Here is a 20,435-nt window from a genome sequence, read left to right on the forward strand (position 1 = left end):
AAAGCGATGTACTGCGGAAATGCGACACCCGCAGCGAGTGGAAGCATGAACTCGCAATAATGCGACTTCCACGGAGCAAGGCACCTGGCATGCTGTGCATAAATGCGACGAGTGCAGCGAAAGAGTTAATGCACTTTTATATGTGCATTTGTGTGTGTGTGTTCTATGTTTGTTTCTTATCCACTTTCCTTGACATTTTTTTAATTCTTGGTCGTTCGGTTAGACGGGAGTGTTACTGGAGAGCTGACCAGCACAATTTTCCTTCTAGATAATAGCAAAAGCAAACCACACAAAAATTCACGTCAGTGTTCTAGAAAGAATTTTAAGCTGATGTAATTTTTCAGATTTGAGAATATCGCAAACGTTTTTCAAAAGGAGAGGAACATTTATAAACTTCTGCCCTGGCAGCAGCCAAAGATCCAGCCAAACCTTAACTGAGGCTATTGGTGTGAATGGAGGCACCGAGGTCCAGTTTACGAGTGAAAGAGCGCTGGTTGATAATTCTCATGTTTAATGCTGCATACCAGGTGTGCCGGTTAATAATTATTAATTTCCTCGCTGGATGGCGCTGGAAGCAAGGGTTGGTGCACAGTCTCAACTGTTACGTTTGTGTGTTGCCAGGACAGTACCTGTCAAAATGCCGTGGATGTGAAACCGAGTGCGAGTAATCGTGATATTGGGTTTGTGTGGTAAACATGTTGACCTTAAAAGCAAATAAGGAGCACGTCCTGCTTTTCTTGCTCGATCAAAAGAAAACCGCGGGTGAAAGCCATCGTATCCTTGTGGAAACGTACGGTGACAATGTCCTAATGCAAGACGCGTGTGTGTGTTGGTTTCGATCATTCAAAAGTGGTGATTTCGACTTGAAAGACAAAGATTGCCTGGGCCAGCCGAAAAAATTCCAAGACGCCGAATTGCAAGCACTGTTGGATGAAGACGATACGCAAACGCAACTACAACTGGCAGAGAAGTTAAATGTTGGTTGCCAAACCTTATCTGATCGTCTTCATGCCAAGGGAAAGATCCAGATTGGGTGACAAGACACGGAAAAGTGACTTTGCAGCATGACAATGCCTCATCACACACACACAGCTAAAGGCATCAGAGACACCATTTCTGCACATGGCTGGGAATTCTTGCCCCACCCGCCATATGCACCAGACTTAGTCCCTTCGGACTACCACTTGTTTTCATCGATGTCTCACTCACTTTCTCAGCAACACTTCAACAATTATGAAGATGTCGAACAATGGCTTGCTGACTGGATCAGTCAAAATGTGAACGATTTTTCTGGTAGGGCATCCACAATTTGATGGACAGATGGGCAAAATGTATAGCTACCGATGGCGCATACTTTGAATAAAGCGTTTGTTACCTTTCTTCCCAGATACACTTGTTTTCTTTCGAATCAATTAAGAATTATTAACCGGCACACCTGGTAGATTTAATTTGAAAGCCAGCATCTTCTACAGTAAGAAACACACCCAGTAGAATGATAAAAGAAAGGGAGGGGGGGGGGAAGGAAAACTATTTGGATTCACATTTGATTTGATTTGGTTTTTGTTATTTAGTGTCACTTTTCTGCCACTTTTGGCTAACGATGATGGTGATGAAATTGATGATGGCTGGGACCCCTAGTGCTAATCTCCTACATGGAGGTCAGATTTACAATTGATTTCAAATGCCACTACACTAAATCCCAAGGCAAATAAGTCCTTTCCATCATCACTTACTAATATAGGAGCAAATATGATGGAACAATCAAGTGGATGCTTGATGACAGATTGCAAGAAAACAAGCACCAACCATCCATTAGAGAAAAGGATTTGGTTTATATTTTACTTTGCCTTTCAGCCACCTTTGGCTAATTGCGAAGATGAGGATGAGTGACGATATGATGAAGTTGATGAAGAGACACTCACAAAGAAAACCCATACCCAGGCTGGGATTCCAACATGGGAGCACTAGCATTGCAGAGGGCTATGTTAACCACTCTGACATTGAGTTCCGCAAATCTCTCATTAAAAAAAGGCTGATTGATCATTTTAAAAAAATGTTAAGTTTATCACAGGGAACGGATATATATGCAGTAAAAATGTGCTAAAAACATAAATACATATTTAGTTATTTTTACCAAAATATGGAGTTACATATGCACTTAACCTTTAGACGGCCGAGCAGGATTACGAAAGTAACTTCATTCTGGCCCAGGCTTCTCGGCGGGAATTTTAAATTCGAACACTCTTTGGAGGAAAATTGTTATAACTTGGGCACTATGGGAGCAATCGACTTCGGATAACTTTTGTTTTGCAGCTAAAACATCAGAGCATGCAACTGTGTACAATTCAGAATGCCGAACCGAGGGGGGGGGGGGGGTTTGGGGAGTGGTGCGCTTCCCAAATTTCAATGGGAAAAACATAAAAATCTGGAGTTTCATGTTCCTGGATGCCATACAAGTTGAATAATGAGCCAAAATGTGAAACTCTGTTCGGAAATGTGGCATGGATATGTTGCAGAGAGGGGGGAGGTTGGTCATCAATATGAATTTCCCAGGCTTGCTCCAGACCTATGTCAAGAGTTCCACGCAAACATGAGAGTATGAAGGTCCAAAAAGCACATCCATTTCGTAATCAGCACCATGATACCATATGGTACCATCGGGCCAGTACGACCTTACTTTTGATGCATCGGGCCAGTAAAGGTTAAAATTGTAAAAAATTACATTTTAAATAATATAAGACACTACATGAGCTACATAAAATACAGTCTTGGCATTGTAACTATTACCGTGACTGCCTTGAAGAGAAATCAGAAGCCACAAAATAGATGCTTCTGGTGCTACTGTCGAGCACACCAATAGTAGCAAGGGTGGGGTTAGCAGTGGGCTGCTCAACTTTGGACTCTGTTCCAACATTGCCAAAATAACATTTCTAACAACCAGGAGCTGATGCTTGAGCGCACATTCTCTATTGTTGACAACAATTGTAAATAAACAGGAATTTCATGTGTTTTACAATAGCAAAAGCAAATACTTGTGAGGTGTAAAATTGAAAAAAATATATATATATTATTGCTCGAATGACAGAAAACTTGTAATTAACGCAATTGGTGGGTATGAAAAAGGTATTTTGTTTTACATCGCTTCGGACTTTGTCAGTTATCATCACAAGGGAACATGTAGTTATTGCACAAATATGGAGTATATGTTGAGAAATGTTTTGAAATATGGAAATAAAATGTAAAAATAACTCAAATATGAGCCAAAACCTAATATATGAATAAATATGAAAAATAACATCTGAATTTTTTTGAGTCTACATGTCATGATACGCAAAGATAATACAAAATATAACTGATTTCAGCTTCATATGTATTTACATATAAATCCATTCCCTGCATATTACACTGAAACCACACTAATCAAAATAATGATTTAACATACATAAACACTGTAACAAAAGTAATGAGCACAATACTACTTACATATGCTTGCCAATCTCTCCTATGACCAACAGAGCAAATATATGCTGGGCATCACTTCGTGGGTTCTGCACGTCTCGAAGGAACTGCTCAACAACCGGGAGTGCTTCCTGTCTCCAAGTGATGGTAAGAGCTGCCACACACTTTGCTAGAGAATGGTACGCCTGCAGGAGAGAAACAAGAGGATCATTTGTGTGAGATTCCAGAACACCAATATAAGATATATGTATATAAAATATGGATTAATTAAGCATCATGTACTTACTTTCAAGCTAGAACAATATTGTCAAGCATCATGCTAAGCTTAAAAAAAAAAAAACAAGCAAAGTGCTGTATATATTAAAAACAAAACAAATTCCTCTTTCTTTACTATTTATAAAAATTCTTTTAAGTTACCTCTAATTTTGTTTTATGTATACTCTGGTTTTGTGCATTTTATGTGCTCAGGATATGTACATAAAATTGTTTCTTATGAATGCTGTATTCAACACTTTTCAATCCTACATTCCTTACATGAGCCAGTGCTCTGTTGTATCTATTGAATCGTGTTTCCCCGATAGCACAGTGGTTGCGTCGTTGCCTTGTAATCAAGGGATCCCAGGTTCGATACAAGGTGAAGGAACATATTGGTTCGGATCCCACTTTAAACTCTAGGTCCAGTCCCGATTAGCCTTACTGTGAATAAAGTGGACTTAAAACACCAAATTAATCAATCAATCTATTGAATCTATATGTCATATGCAGATGGTTGTTTTAAGACTTTTTTGCCCGACCCTGTGGCCGAGTGGTTAGCACATCGCGCTGCGATGCCACGGGTCCCTGGTTCGAATCCCGGTCGGGCTTGGTTGTTTGTGAATGTCCATTCATCAATTTCATCATTTCATCACTCATCCCCATCTTCGCAAATTAGCCAAGAGGCACAAAACGCAAAGTAAAATAAACTAAATCAAATCAAATCAAATTTTAAGACTTTTCTGAATGTAAAGAGCTTATACAATACATAGTGCGTAGACATTATTATATAGTGGTACTCTGAGGTAAACGAGTATCAAATGTTGATGAAGGTAGTCAGCTTTACACTGGACAAATATAAACCATACTTATTCTACTATCTTCAAAATTGCACATGCCCCTGTATATTTGTTTTTAGTTTGCATTTTTTTTTTATTTTGTTCATTTGTGATTGGCAATGGGATTTTCTCTGGTGCTGGAAATTTTAACGGTCAAAAATTATCTTGAATTCCATATAAACAAGTTTAAGAAAGACTATAGGTAAGTGAAGTTTGTGTCGCCCCAGTTGAATCTGGACGTGCTTTGATTTGTAAAGCAGCAGCGCAACATCTGTGCGTACATTATCTGTGCCATGCGCGAAATTTAAACATTCTCAAATTAATCAAAATTAATTATTTTGTGATCTTTTTCAGCATTGGAAAAATATTTGAAGAAGGTATGTAATTTACAACTTTAATAATTTTATGTAAACATTGTAAAAGCTTAAGTTACATGATGTAGTAATGCCATGGATACATGCAAATATTAGGGATGGGCCAATATTCTACCGATAACGGACATTCTACTGATCCGATATAAAATTTGAAATGGTCCTTGAAGAACATGACAGGTTCATTGACCTCCTTAATAAATGTGTGTTTCAAGGTGACTGCAGTGCAAAGGTAAAACAAGGTAAAATGCTCCCCTGTGCTTAGCACCATGCCATGAAGGCGTATAGGGGGTGTGGGGTTAACGCCCCACACTTTCTTGATCCGGTCATGAGTGGGGGTGATGTGATCAGCACCATGCCCCTGACTGCTGTTTCCCCCGGGTACCCATGTTATTCGACGCTGGGTAGATTATCAGATATTTATCAATATATCGCATCAGTAAAATAATCGGTAATTTTACCGATATGCCTATATCAGCCGATACCGATAGAGTACTGATTAATTGGTCCCATCCCTAGTAAATATCGACAAAATTTCCTTGGTATTTTGCAAACAACCATTTCGTATAAAAAGGAACCAGATTTCTGTATATTTTGGCTTTCTTACCCGGTTGCCATTAGGCTGGTATCACAGGTTAACCTGGTAGGGAGAACTACCTGTACCCTAAATGGGTACTGCCTTCGAGCCAGGTTCTTGCGATACTATCAAACCGTGATTAATCTTGGAACGGTTGCCCGTTACAGATTTGTTCGCAGATCTGCATCTGACAGCTTGATCCAGGATTGCCAGTGGATAAGTTTTTTGTAATGGTGTATAAGGGACATTGGAAAAAAATCCATAAACTGTTCATTTCATTAAGAAAAGTATAAATCTGATACCAGGTCCTCTAGGGCTACAAGCAGATGTTTTCTCTGCTTCAATCTCGCCTCTCACCATCCACACTCATACACACGCAAATATATTAACAGTATAAAGGGTCTATGTGATTCCAATGTATCCAAAAATTATAATTCAATTACATTAAATGGTGTATAGGTTAAAAATATTGAATTTAAGGTGAGGAGTTTACATTTGTAATTTCACATACTCAGACTCGAAATATGTCTATGAACACAAGTCACAAATGTTATGGGATATGTTAATCTACTAAAAATTGGTAATTGTATATGAATTTCATACTCAAATTTAACTCGTCAACTTCAAGATATCTTATCTTCTGCAGTACACCAACAAAGTAAACGGGCAGAGAATTTGTTGCTATTTTTCATGCAGCTTTTTTTCCATCTTCCATAAAAATAAAAGTTGTGAATAACATTCCTCAGGACATTTATAAATATTAATATTAAATTCAATAGGATCTGGATTATTAAAAGTTTCGATTTTTCATGTCTACGGAGAAAAATTCATAGAGAATGCACGCATAATTCCCGGAGCCAATAATTCACACATAACTCCCAGAATTCAAGGAATTCCCGATGAGTAACCACACTGATAATGCAACAACAAAAATTCTTATACAATTATAATGTTAATGACTGTAATGCCATTGTGCTTATATTTTATTAAAAAAATGCATATATTAAAATTAGTTAAGCATTTGCATCAGAATCTGTTCCAAATATTATTGGACATACATTAGAATTGACAACTGTCTACTTCGTGACAGCACTTTCAACCAAAGAAAACAATAGCTTTACACTTTTCTATATTCTTTGGAAACTTTGATGTCAAACAAAGTAGTGTGACACACACAAAATATAAAAACTTTACCCAGAAGCGATATGACATTCTACTGTCTTTTATCTGCTCAGGCCAACAAATCAGATACAATGTTTTCTACCATCATGAAAATGTCAGTTTTGCATACTGTAACTTTAATCACTTAATAAATCTATTTGTGACTCACTTTACAGTTCCTTCATCTGCCAATACAGATCAAACTGTAACATTTGCTGATGTTTGTCAAAGGTAGGATTAATAAACAATTATAAATGACACATTGAGTTCTTCCTATAACCTGTGGCTCTACAGCCCATAAGGGCATTGGCCTATCTCCCAACTGCCAGTCTCCCTCCCAAAATCCTACCTACAGGTGTGGAGATCTTCAACTGGTAAAGGGGTGACGTGGGGTTAGCACGTCAAATGCTCAGCCGTTATAGGAGATTTCAGAGACCAGGTTACGCTACTCACTCGTAGCTCCCCAATTTCCACATGATGGTGGGTTGCCACCGGTCCTATACACGAGCTGAGAACCCAGAGACTGAACCCAGGTGGACTCGAACCTATTCCATTCCGCAGTCGGAGTCCAAAGCACAGCACCTTAGACTGCACGGCCATGGAGGAGGACGAGTTCTTCTTATATCTTTACATAATTGATACTGAAGGCTGTTATATTTTATAACATTGTACTTGTGCAATGGGAAGTGGATACTCAAACATAATCTTAAAACTTTACATGCTGCATCAAAAATAAAAATAATAACCAAAAAGAAAACAAAACCAAGACAAAGAACACGTTGCCATAGGAAATAATTGATTAATAAATAAGAACATTACTGTGCTATGTAACAAAAACATTTCCTTACCTGTTAACTTCAGGATGAAAACACTAAATGTTGTATGCCGCAGGCATGTTCTTTTTAGTACAACATTTTAAAAAATATGTGTAGTGTTGATATCACATTTTACTCTTTTTATTTTCTCAATTTTTGAAACACTAAGCCCCGCGACAGGTTGTTTGCAGCAACGTTTCGCACATATAGACTCAAACGTGCACGCAGAATGTAGTTGAGCTTAATACTGCCGATTTTCTCACTGTCTGTGATAAACAGCTCGGCAGTTGAGGCAGGACTGGCAAGGAAGATGCCGAGGGCCATTCTCGCATGATTAATACATAAAACCTGCTGCAAACTTAACCTGTCGCGGAGTATAGAAGTCCTGGCCATTTCTTCCAAGTTGTCTTATCTCTATTTCATTCACACAATACTATATTATTCATATGCTAGTATATATGACAATAAATCATTCCCTTCAATGGATAAATATCCTTTGTACTTCCACTTTGTTTGGGTGAAGAAGCACAAAACATCAGGAAAATACATGTTTATTTTTTTCTTAATGGAAATGTTAGTTGTGCGGTACTTTTCATCCTGAAGTTAGAAAGTGAGAAACAAAGCAAGTTGATCATAGACATTCACTCCCCATGTAAATAATTCTATACATAAAGTATATATGTATATAATCTATTTACAGACAGTAGCTTATCTTTATGTACAATCACCTACACCTGATTTTTAGCATAAGAGTTTTTTTTTGCTTCCAAGATATTTGAAATGTGCGACAATTGCTAAAGCCGTTTAATGCGTCGTGATGCATACCATGCTTAAGAAAAATTGGTACAAAGATGACACATGAAAACAAGTTGTCAAGCAATGTATTTTTTTTTCAGAGAACAGCAAAGTATTTCTTGTGAAGGCAACGATTACTTATACTTTGTATAAACAGTGCACGTTCTTTTTTTTTTAGATTTAATCTGTTGCTACATTACCTATGTTAGAAATAACCACACCATAACATTTGGTTACTTTCACAAATTACAAACTATCTAATTTCAGCAATTACACCAATACCCATCTTGTCCCAGTAAAGACTTGTATAAAGCGACCTCAAGGCTCGACTGAACCTTTGGCAGCCGAATGGGCGATTTTTTTCCAAATATTCCTCTCCATTCGAAAAACCACTCTGATATTCCAAAATATGAAAAATTACATACTCTTAGAATTTCTTCTAAAGCACTGACGTGAATATTCATGTAGTTTTCTTTCAATGTTATCTAGATATTATCAAAACTTTAATAGACTTATGTAATCGCGAAAGAGTACAGTGATAGAAAACTACAAATTCACGTCATTGCTTTAGAAGGAATTCTAAGAGTATGTAATTTTTCATATTTTGGAATATCATAAATAATAAAATAATATAACCCATGGCTCGACAGCCCTCGGAAGGGCCTGGGCCTATCTCTCGGCTGCCAGTCTCCCTGCCACAATCCTACCTAGAGGTGTGGAGTTCTTCAACCGGTAATGTGGCGACGCGGGGTTAGCATATCAAACCCCCAGCTGTTGTAGGAAACTGGGTTACACTACTCACTCGTAGCTCCCCAATTTCCTCACGATGGTGGGTTGCCACCAGCCCTATACACAGGCCGAGAACCCAGACACTGAACCCAAACAGACTCGAGCCCATGCCATCCTGTAGTCGGAGCCCAAAGCACAGCACCTTAGACTGCGCAGCCATGGAGGAGGAATATCACAGCGTGATTTTTCGAACGGAGAGGAAAATTTGAAAAAAATCTGCCCATTTGGCTGCGAAAGGTCCAGCTGAGCCTTAAGAATGAACAAAGAAATAGATACTACTTCAATAAAATGTCTGGATTGTGTTCTAATTATAGTCTCATTTGAAATGACCACTCATTTTGTTCCTATGGGTAAAATGAGCCAAGAAGTAATTACACTTTTAGAATAAAAAGAGCAATTGCTAAACTAGTTTTCAACTTCTCAACCCCGTCTTCTAATACCATGTTTCCCTGCCCTATCTAAAGGTGGATACTACACAAGATAAAAATCAAAACTGCAGTAGTAATCATAAATTTCAGATTGAAGAGTATTGCTTGAAGGATGAAGTTGTTTTGCATGTTGTCCTAAGAACACCCTTGTTACGTCTAATGGATCATTTTCAGTTCATAATGGTCTTTCGTTGTTTGGGAAAAGGAAGGACCAACATTATGTAAAGATTGGATAAAAAGAAGAAAAATGCAATTTCATGTTTTTTGGAGATATGTTTCAAGTCCCACTCCCCTATCAATTTTTACCTCAGGAGCAGAAGAGTGGAAAAAATTATACAATTAGGAACATGACATTTTTGCCCATGCTGACAAAGTACCGACACCAATAACCGTCCCACAATATATCCATGCGGTCTAAAGCATCATGCATTGGGCTCTGGCTACGGGACACGTGCAGGTTCGAGTCCCCTGAGAGAAGCTAAGAACTTCTCTCCAGAGATTTCGGCCAATGTATGGGATTGGTGGTCGGTCACCCATCATCGTGAGAATCTATGAACGAGTAGCGTAATCTGGTCATTGAAACCTACAATAACAACAGGGGGATCGTTGTGCTGACCACGCGTCAACCCATAACTGGTTGGAAGATTTCCCACCTGTTGAGGTGGGAGAGAAGCCGGCAATAGATAGGTTGGCCCTGGCCCTCACGGGCTGTTGCGCAACAGATTATTATTATTTTTTTTTTTTTTATACCAATAACCAATATTCTACCGATCTGACATAAAAACACAAATGCTCCTTGAAGAATAAATTTACTTAAACCTCCTTAATTGGTTTTAATTTAAAAAAGAAACTGTATATTTAGATATTTACTTTTAAAAACTAGGTCACGTGAATTATATGTTACATCCATAAACATTACAAAATGAAAAGACTGTTACATTAAAGCCAGCCGGATCCAACACGACAGTATGCGGCAAGATGAGTCACTTTGCTTCCAACAAAACAAAACAAATGAAAATGTGTTTCATTAATTTGATTCCAAGCATGGCAGTGTTCCACGGCAACATAACTTTACACATCGTTAACAAAAGAGAAGTAGGGAAGGGTGTAAGACAAGGTAACGGGAGAGGGGTATCAGGAATACCCCTAATGGAAGCCAAATTTTCCTGTCAACAAGAGTAAATTCTCATTACTACCAGGGTGTTTCTATCCCCTCCCCTTTTTGGCACTTTATATTATCTAAATATGATAATTTAATTCTAATGTTGTTTGTACAAAAAACTAATCTGTTGCTTAATAAAAAATCTCTAACATGTATGTGAAAGCATTCAATTTCAGTAAAGCCATTGAAGTTCTGGAAACATTTTTTGTGTGTGAAGAAAGAAGTAATATAATGTGTAGCTTTGTTTTGTATATTTCTAGTAGGGATGGGATCGATTAATTGGTACTCTATTGGTATCGGCCGATATAGGCATACTGGTGTATCTGTTTATCGGAAAAATTACAGATTATTTTACCGATCCGATATATCGATAAATATCTGATAATTTAGTGCAAAATTCTGCCATTTTGTTGTAATTTTTATAAATTATCTCCATACCCTACTTTATAAAAAAGAAAATGTCTAAATATGCAATTTCTTTTGGACTGCAGTCACCTAGAAACGCACATTTATTAAGGTAGTCAATGAACCTTTCAGGTTCTTCAAGGACCATTTCTAATTTTATATCGGATCGGTAGAATATTGGTTATCGGTATCGGTAAATTTCATATTGGTACTTTATCAGTATCGGCCAAAATTTCATATCGACCCATCCCTAATTTCTAGTTATTGTTCATTACAATGTAAATTTATCTCCTCTCAAAATAGGTCATTTCCTTGGAAATATATTTCCCGTTTTCACATGAATCCAGCAATAGATGGAACCCCCTCCCTTCCAAAAAAGGAAAAAGTTTAATTCATGCACTGCAATCAATATCAAACTGGTCTGAAGATTGTTTTTCTTGTACAATTTACGATACATTTTGTACACTACATTCTCTGTCCAAATACAAGGTAACTTCCAATAGACCTATTTTTTGTCAGTTTATGTAATTGTGTGCCACTTCATTCCATAGTGCATCAATTTTGTCCTTATTGTGCTCGGTCAAGGAATAATCGTACAGTGGAGGTCTTGCTTGCACAAGAATGATTAGCTTCTCTAGATCGAGCTCCATTTCTTGCCTTGACTGCAGCTTTCAAACCTATACATATGTGCTGTCAAATGATACAGTTGAAGAGCAACGATTCACACTTGTGCAGAGCACAAATTCTCCAGACCATCGTTGTCTTGTCTCAAACTGTCGCAGTGACTTGAGTCAAATGTTTTGTCTGGTGTGGCCTGCCCCTGTGGCGGAGTGGTTAGCACTATGATACCAGGGGTCCTGGGTTCGAATCCCAGCCTAGGAATGGATGTTTGCGAGTGTTCATCAATTTCATCACATCATCACTCATACTCATCCACAAATTAGCAAAAAGTGGCACAAGAAGCGAAGTAAAATAAAGCAAAGCAATAAAATAATAAAATTTTGTCCGGTGTGCGGTTGCCCAAAACTACAAGCTATTATATACATATCAGATTGGTAAAATAATGGTATCAACCCCTTTAGAAGGGAATAAAGTTAAATCCATCTAGCATACCAAGAGTTGACAGGAAGTACGTTGGGTGATATGTGGCTAGTACATGAACTACGACACTTGAACTTTCTGTCAATTCCAATGACAGCGATCCATAACTACTCAAGCTCAAGGGGAATTATTAATCACTGTAATATTCACGGTCCAAAAAATATGTTTGTTTCCTAAGAAAATTAATATTACATGAAACGAATATGAATTTCAATAAGTAATAACTAAATCTCATGAACACTTCTGGGATCTTTACGACTGAAAAAAGGAAATTTGATTGCAATAGACTCTTCTCTTCTGTCCCCTGGTTACCAGCAGCACATTGCGTTCCTTTTGATTGAAAAACAGGTGACCCATGGATAGCAGATAAAAATAGTGCACTTGTATGCAGCCCACTAGCAGCCAGTTCATTTAAACATTAATGTAAGTTGTGGTCATTTGTAACATGGTTTCAATGTAGCTTTCAATGAATGAAGAAAGAAATGCAGTTGCAACAAGCATCATCTTACCTTGGTATGCTGAGCCTTCACATCATGTACAATGTACTTTTTGTGAAACTATGGTGGAAAAAAGTCAGGAAAAATATTATTTATACGAAAAAATTCACATTTCTGTCAAGTTATTGTTGCAACTCAATCACACATAATAATTGTCATAAGATAAAACGCATACAAAATGATCCAACATAAAATACATAAATTTTACAGAGCGGTGTTGGAGGATTTGCAGGCATGTCTAAAATATGCATTACAGTAATATTGATAAAGTTATTTGTTACAACTAAGTTCATTATTCGGGTCCTCAGAATCCAAGTATCATGTAATAATAAAACCAACTTCATGCAACGTATAATCAAATCAATTTTCATACTTGCAAAGACACTGCCACAGAGAAACTAAAGTAAACAACCGAGGATATATATATAAAATGCAGGTACAATAATGAAAATTACCATTACACATATATCCTATACATATATGGATCCATATGGAGTAAAAATGCTCTTGTGCAGTAAAAAGATGTAAAGAGGGGAAACCATGAGAAAAATTGTCTTACAAATATGTGATATAAAATTGGTATGATGTTACATGAATTTACTTTACTAGTATTTTGCTGTTCATGTCTGAAGTTGCTTAAATTTTGTGTGTATCCCATCGTAAGTTCCACAATGTATTAAACTACAGAAATAAGATAAGTTTTATCCCTGGTAGAGGCACATTGCCACTTTAACAGGTTGTCTACCAAAATACAAATACAAAATTCTTCACTTTTTCATGACCTTTCTTCAGTTTTTCTTAACCTTTATTTATATGGCCCTCACTTAGGTAAAGTTGGATATGAGCAATTAACAAAATAAGTGTTTATTCAAGGCAAAACCCATACCCAAAGGCTAGTTAAGATTAAAACTGAAGCTGTATTTAACAAGGGAATTAAGACTTGCTTTATCTATTAACGCATAGCAAAAATTCTTGACTTTTTATTGACTTCTTGACCTACTTGTTGATTTCTTTACTTTTTCTTGACTTGTAGACACCCTGTTTAAACTGCATGCCCAGTTCCGCTTAGCCTATACAAGTATGAAGTTAACATAAACAAACATTTAATTGAATTTGAACAATCTGATGATTATGTAAATAGCATATAGTGCACAATTATGCCATTATGTTATTGAATGATTGATTGATTTAGTTTATTTTACTTCACGTTTTGTGCCTCTTGGCTAATTTGCGAAGATGGGGATGAGTGATGAAATTGATGAATGGACATTCACAAACAAGCAAGCTTGAGTGGGATTCGAACCCGGGACCCTTGGCGTCGCAGCACGATGTGCTAACCACTCGGCCAGGGTCCGGCCCATTTTGTTATTGATTATATGTGTACAAAGACACAATTTGCACATCCTTGTTTCTGTTTCTGAGAAAATATTTTATAAGAGCTTCAATTTTTCAGTGAATTTAAGTTAATTAATTTACTCATACATATTTCAGCCATGGCGGCATGGTTAGCACATCGCGCTACGATGCCAGGGGTCCGTGTTCGAATCCTGGCTTGGGCATGGAAGGTTGTGTGTGTTCATTCATCATATCATCACTCATCCCCATCTTCACAAATTAACCAAAGTAGAACGTTTTCTCCTATGTTGAATATACATAGTAAATATGCATCAAATGCAAAGGACTAAATGTCCTTCACTGTCCCAGTAGCAGTGGAACCTCAATTATATCTTTCTTCAGGGGATTGTGGCTAAAGAACTTATAAGACAGGAAACGCAGGAAAAGTTTATAAGATTCTGCTTCACTCAGACTGGAAATGTGAAATGTAGGAAATTGTAAAATCTGGGAACGTAAAATTAACATTTCCATGTACACAGTTTGGGGGAAAAAATATAGATTTCATCACTGAAACAGAACAAGTGGAAATGAAGAGCTCCACGTGTCATATTTTTTAGCTTCTGGGAGTTTCGGACAGAGGAACATTGCAAAAGTACTTGTCTCTTTTCTATAAGAAACCACTAAAATAAATTAAATTTAAGTTCATGCTGGAAATTCCATTAAAATTTCTTACACGTAAAACTCTTTCCTTGTTGCTTGCGAAAATTATTCTCATATCTTGTAACTTTGATGACAGTGGCACACGTAAGTGAATTGCTAAAACTATTGAGATATAACACTTAGATGTCAGCAGTGTTTGCTCAATGCCAGGCCTAGGGGCATAATTCAAAATTAAGTACTACTCTAAATAAAATGTAAAATATAAAACTAATATTGGTTTAAGTAGTAGCCCATCTGTTCAGTATATATCAATCTGTATGGTCATGTTCATAAAGGACATGTACTGATTTATTGATTTCGTTCATTTTACTTTGCTTTTCTGTCACTTTTGGCTAATCACGAAGATGAGGATGGATGATGACATGATGAAGGAACACTCACAAAGAACAGGGATTCAAATCCAGGACCCCTGGCGTTGTAGTGCAATGCGCACAGATGTCGGCTGTGTATTAGTAACTACTAGAGGCATGCATGCATATTTCGTTTTTGACGAAAACACAAAATGTGAAATAACCCATTGTAATGCTAAGTTTTCAGGTTTCTGAAAGGTGAGAGGTGCATTTTCCCACCAAATTATGCAAAATGTGAAATAAGACTCTTAAACACGAAATTTACAGTTTATTTACCAACATGACTTATGCAATTCACGGAAAATTGATTAATTCTGCTGTAAATATTTGAGAAGCAAAAATGGACAGTAATAAATTTAATATTGTGGTAACAACATAAATGTGCTATTAGAAGGGATATGTTTATTTTGTGAAGTAAGTGCAGTTTTTAAATCAAATTTGGGATTATATTCACATTTTTAAAATAAAATGTCATTTTATATGCCGCTCTTTCACCGCTATAACAGCAAAATTTTATTTTATTTACCGCTTTTTAACCCAAAATGCACTTGGTTTTTGTACTGAAATTTTGCTTTTTTATTTACCAAAAATATGTGCCTCTAGTAATTAGTAGAAGAAGGAGAAATTTCAACTTTTCTTTTTTCACAAAAAATGAGCAACTCTGGGATTTCAGAATTGAAATGGTACATGCTTCATTCATGTACAAAGAATGTTTATGCCTTGTTACTTTAATTTTCCAAGAATATTTTTATTCATTTCTTCAGAGCAGCACTTTCTGCAGACACCCAAATGTCTACCTCACTTACACATAGCACACTGACGAGGCTCTGGCCAGTATAATCCTGTATGGGACTTGTGCGCTGTTCATATGTGTTTGCGATTGTCTCTTTATCCGTTTCATTTCATCACCATTCATAATCATCTTCGCAATTAGGCAAAAGAGGCAGAAACTCGAAGTAAAATAAATCGATCCATTCATTCACTTAATTTTCTTCTGAAAATGGATCCCAGACACCTAAAGGTCTGTTGCTTCCTCAACCCTCAATCTCCTCCGTAATATGACCGTAATGGAAACTACATTAGTCATGATCATGGTGGCCTCCCCGATAACGCAGTGGTAGCGTCGTCGCCTTGTAATCAAGGGGTCCCAGGTTCGATACCCGGTGAGGCACATAGTGGTCCGGATTCCACTTTAAACTGTAGGTCCATTCCCAATTAGCCTTACTGTGCATAAAGTGGACTTAAAACACTAAATCAACCAATCAAATGATGATCATGGAGGATAAAAATCATTATTTTCATTTAAAAAATCATTTTTGGTGATTTTTTAAATTTAAATCGGAATTTTTATTTAAATATTTTTTTAAAAAACACACTTGAAATTGCTTGTATGGTTTTTGATGCCATGCATATGGATATGCTTTTTCTATAGAAATGCTTCTTCTGGTAAACAGCCCTGTAAAATATTTTAACAGTTTGATTAAAGCAAATGGAAATGTTCGTTGACTGTGTTAATGAAACTAATAATAATTTCAGTAACTTTTCTTCCAGTGAAAATAAAACATTCTGGTGTACTTATGACGGTTTGGAGTCATAATTCCCTTGTTGATAAAAAGTAAGCCAGCTACAGTAATATTCTGATGGTTGGAGAACTGACCTAACCTATAGAAATTGCTCGTCCATGGTGTGAACGCACACGAAACTCGGAGAAATTCACGAGAGAGGGCAGCTGCTTACGGGGATAAATTGATCTGGAAATTAGGGTTATAAATTTAACCGCTACAGGTCGCTTTTTGTATTAATCTAAAAAAAAGGGTGGAAATACTAGTTGAATTAGTAGTAAATATTATTAAATTTTTTGTAGAACTTTCAGTTTATTAATTGGGAACTTAACAGCCATCAAATGTTTATTTTCAAAATTACGTAAATACTTTTAATCTAATTATCACTTGATGAGGGACATTTTAACTAACCATAAAGAAACGGTAGTGTTCGGAAACTCGGGGGCGGAAGTGATGGAAAATAGACATCAAAATATCTACGTCTCGAGGGAATATTTTAATATTAGAATTCCATAGTTGGGATATAAGGAATTGATAATGGTACCTTAACACACGCACCTGTAGTAGTTAGAAACAAGTGGACGTTAAAGTGATTTGCGTGTGAAAGTGCGATGGAGTTTGGTTATGAAGTGTTCGGAGACTGCGTCTGGCGTGGGAAAAATAATGAACGCACCCAAAGGATGGAGAAAAAAGATGGTGGATGACAAGAACACGGCGCAATAGAATTGACAAGTTTTGCACGGTTATGGACGAAAAACCAGTACGAAAGTATATTCGTGATCACCTAAATGGGGATGCAGATGAATTGTGGTCATAATTAGCTGTGAGTAACAGCTGCGTGGACTGTGAAATGAGAAAGATGAGAGCTCGCCCATGAGGTAAGGCCATTCGTTCGTTCAAGTGCAGCAACGGTCGAGACAAAGAAATCGACGTCGGGTGAAACTACCTTCATGTTAATCGCGACGAGAGAAAATAAAATACACGTCACATACAATCTTTAGTTATTGTACTAACTGTCAAAAGTGTCATTCACAGTACTGGATCGCAATATTCAACTTAAATCCAGGTGTACATGTGGCTCAGCGGAAGCTGCCATATTGAATAGAGAAAAGATATCTTTCGTCGACGAAATATTCTCTTAGAAAATTAAATCTAAACTATGCATAAAATGTTCCGTAGCTGGTAACTGAAGAAACGTGGCAAGAACAGTATAATTTGATCGTACGATATCATGACGTCACATATATATTTCTTCGCGTTGCTCGAGCATGAACAATTGGTATTAGCGCTATTGGGTTAGGGTAACGACCAGTGCACGGACAGATCAAATATGAATAGCTATTAGAAAGTACAATTGACTTTGGATATATATTGAAACCTGCTTTGTCATAATATGAGGTCATTTTGGTAATATTTAGTTCGTGCATGTATTATTTAGATTCACTGGTGCACCAGCTGGTTTGTAAGCACACAAAAACTTATTTTGACGTTTAATCTTAACTTCAGTCTAGCTTTTGAAAAAGAGGTACCTCGAGTATTCTAAACATTAAGGTTAACGTCATTGTTGGTAAATCAAGAATTAATGAACATAAATTGTTTATTTGGTACCAAATTATTATCACTCAAACTAATTGCAACATTTGATGTAAATTTGGATTCGTCACTAAATTGAATAAATAATTGAATGTACGAATGAGTTATAATTCACCGAGGTGCTCATGCATGATGTCTTGTTCTCCATCTGTGAATATTTACTAACCATGAAATTTCTTTCAGGTGGGAGAGATGTCCGAGTGTTTGTTTGACATTAGTGATGTTTATCGGGCATGATGCAGGGAAAGAGAGAGTACACTAACAAGGAATTTTCAGTAACTGCTTTGTACATCTGCTTAATACAGGGTGGTTTTCAACAGATTGACTAATTTTTGAGTTTCTGATATTTCATCTTAAGTAGGGGTCGACGTGAAGCATAGTTGCACTATTTCTTACTAGCAGGGATTGACTTGTTGAGACCAATCAATCGTCGCCGGCGCGACCGTACGGTTATTCTATGAAGTGAGAGGGAACTGATCGCGAGAAAGTTAGGTTGTTGGAATCTTGGATGTGGTAAGTGGTAGTGACAATTTAGGAGAGATAAGTAACCTTACAGAATAGTCAGGCTTGGGCAACCCCGTTAGAGCGGACCGTAATATACTACATAATTGTAACTAAATATTTTTTATAGTCTTGGGAGCTGAATTTTGGTAATTTTTTAACGATAGTTTGAAAAATATTTACAGTTTAATGACAATGACAGTATTTACAGTTTAACATAATTAGTATTTTGAATATTATTCTACACAAAATGTTTGCTTTTCCTATAAAAATTATTGAATTTTTAAATCAAGAGAAATGTTGTTTGTATACAGTTTACATGTTAAATTTCATTTCGTATGAGCTTCACACCAACAGTGCATATATTTTGTGTCTTTTCTTCTTCTTTCTTAGAGCCTAATAAGCACCATTAAATGATTACAAGATTATTGTTCTTTCAGGATAAGTGATTCTATAAATTATTTATTTCAAGTGATTTAAATCAGTGATTTAAAAAAAAATCACTTGATTTTAATCTTGATTTAAATCAATCAACCTTGGTCATGATGCTCTTTAAAACTCATGTAACGAAGCTACCATGAATCTCCTAAACATTATCGGAGCAGCAGTAAGCCTCGCAAGTCATGCATTACATCTCGAACATGTGTTTTGGGGTTACTAGCCAGTTCAAGTCGGCATTTACTTTCCATGTCTTGAGTGCATACATTGCTCTCATCAGGGAATGTTGATTGGAGACGAAGTGTAAATTCTGCAAACTTCTACATCAAATATTTTGAACATGAAGCCCTGAAGGATGCTACACACTTGTCCTTCCACATAGTTCACCCAATTGTCAACTTCACATCTACATAGTACACCCTGGACTGCATTTTTCAGACTAAAGAGGATCTGGCGTGATACCTACGGCCAGACTGTGTGCGTTTCGTCCTTGTTTGTGCCGAGTGGCCCTTTACAGCCCCCGCTTTTAACTGAAGTCAGAATATTTTAGTCTCTGACGTTACAGTTGTTAGGCAAGGTAAGGTGCTGGATCCCGCATCATGTGATGGGGGCAACACACCCAAAATGTTAAATTCAATCTATCAATTTGGCCACATAGGTTACTGGCATTACAGAGATTTCTGGAATTCCTCAACAAGTACCACCCAAACATGAAGTTTATCATGGAGATAGAAATGGTTACCTCTTGTTCCTGGACATTCTTATCTGCCGCAAGCCGGAATGCATGCTTGGAATAGTGCATATAGAAACCCCTCCACCCATTTCAGCATAATACACAGTTTCTAAACTAACCCCCAGTGCAGTAACCATTTCGGACCTACAAAATCTGAATTCAACTACAGTAAAACTTCGTTAATCCGGACTAATGGGGGGGGGATAAGTTGGCCGGTTTAACGAAAGTCCGGATTAACTGAAATAACATAAAAGAACAATAGAAAGTGCATTAAAACTCCGTTTATAGCAACAAAACACGTTTATTATGGTGCATTTGAAGGGCATAGGCCTAAATACAATATACAGTACAGTACAGTCTGCGGGAAACAGAATTTCATCAGTGGTTGACTGCCTTTTCTTTGGAAAGTTCTTTTGTTGACTTCTAGCCGCATTTAAAACCTTGCATTCTGCTTTTTCCCCCCCTTTGCCTGTCCGGATTAAGCGAAGTCTGGCTTATCGGGGTCCGGATGAACAAGGTATTACAGTATTTTAGTGCCACTCTAACACAAAA

The 20,435-nt window shown here is 37.0% G+C and overlaps 1 protein-coding gene across 2 annotated transcripts in view; it reads right to left on the minus strand.

Annotated features, from left to right (window-relative positions):
• The window catches only part of Cand1 (Cullin-associated and neddylation-dissociated 1), a 135,866-nt gene that overhangs the window by 40,041 nt on the left and 75,390 nt on the right, over window positions 1-20,435 (minus strand). Inside the window, exons 17-18 of one of the 2 annotated variants that reach the window (XM_083114944.1) lie at window positions 12,664-12,711; window positions 3,484-3,644 (exon numbers count right to left, since the gene is read on the minus strand). In XM_083114944.1, the coding sequence (XP_082971070.1) occupies window positions 3,484-3,644; window positions 12,664-12,711 (209 nt within the window). The remainder of the gene's footprint in view (window positions 1-3,483; window positions 3,645-12,663; window positions 12,712-20,435) is intronic. The other variant, XM_083114945.1, reaches the window with a different exon arrangement.

The sequence above is a fragment of the Lepisma saccharinum genome, chromosome 29 (assembly GCF_977018435.1).
Source record: "Lepisma saccharinum chromosome 29, izLepSacc3.1, whole genome shotgun sequence".
NCBI lineage: Eukaryota > Metazoa > Arthropoda > Insecta > Zygentoma > Lepismatidae > Lepisma > Lepisma saccharinum.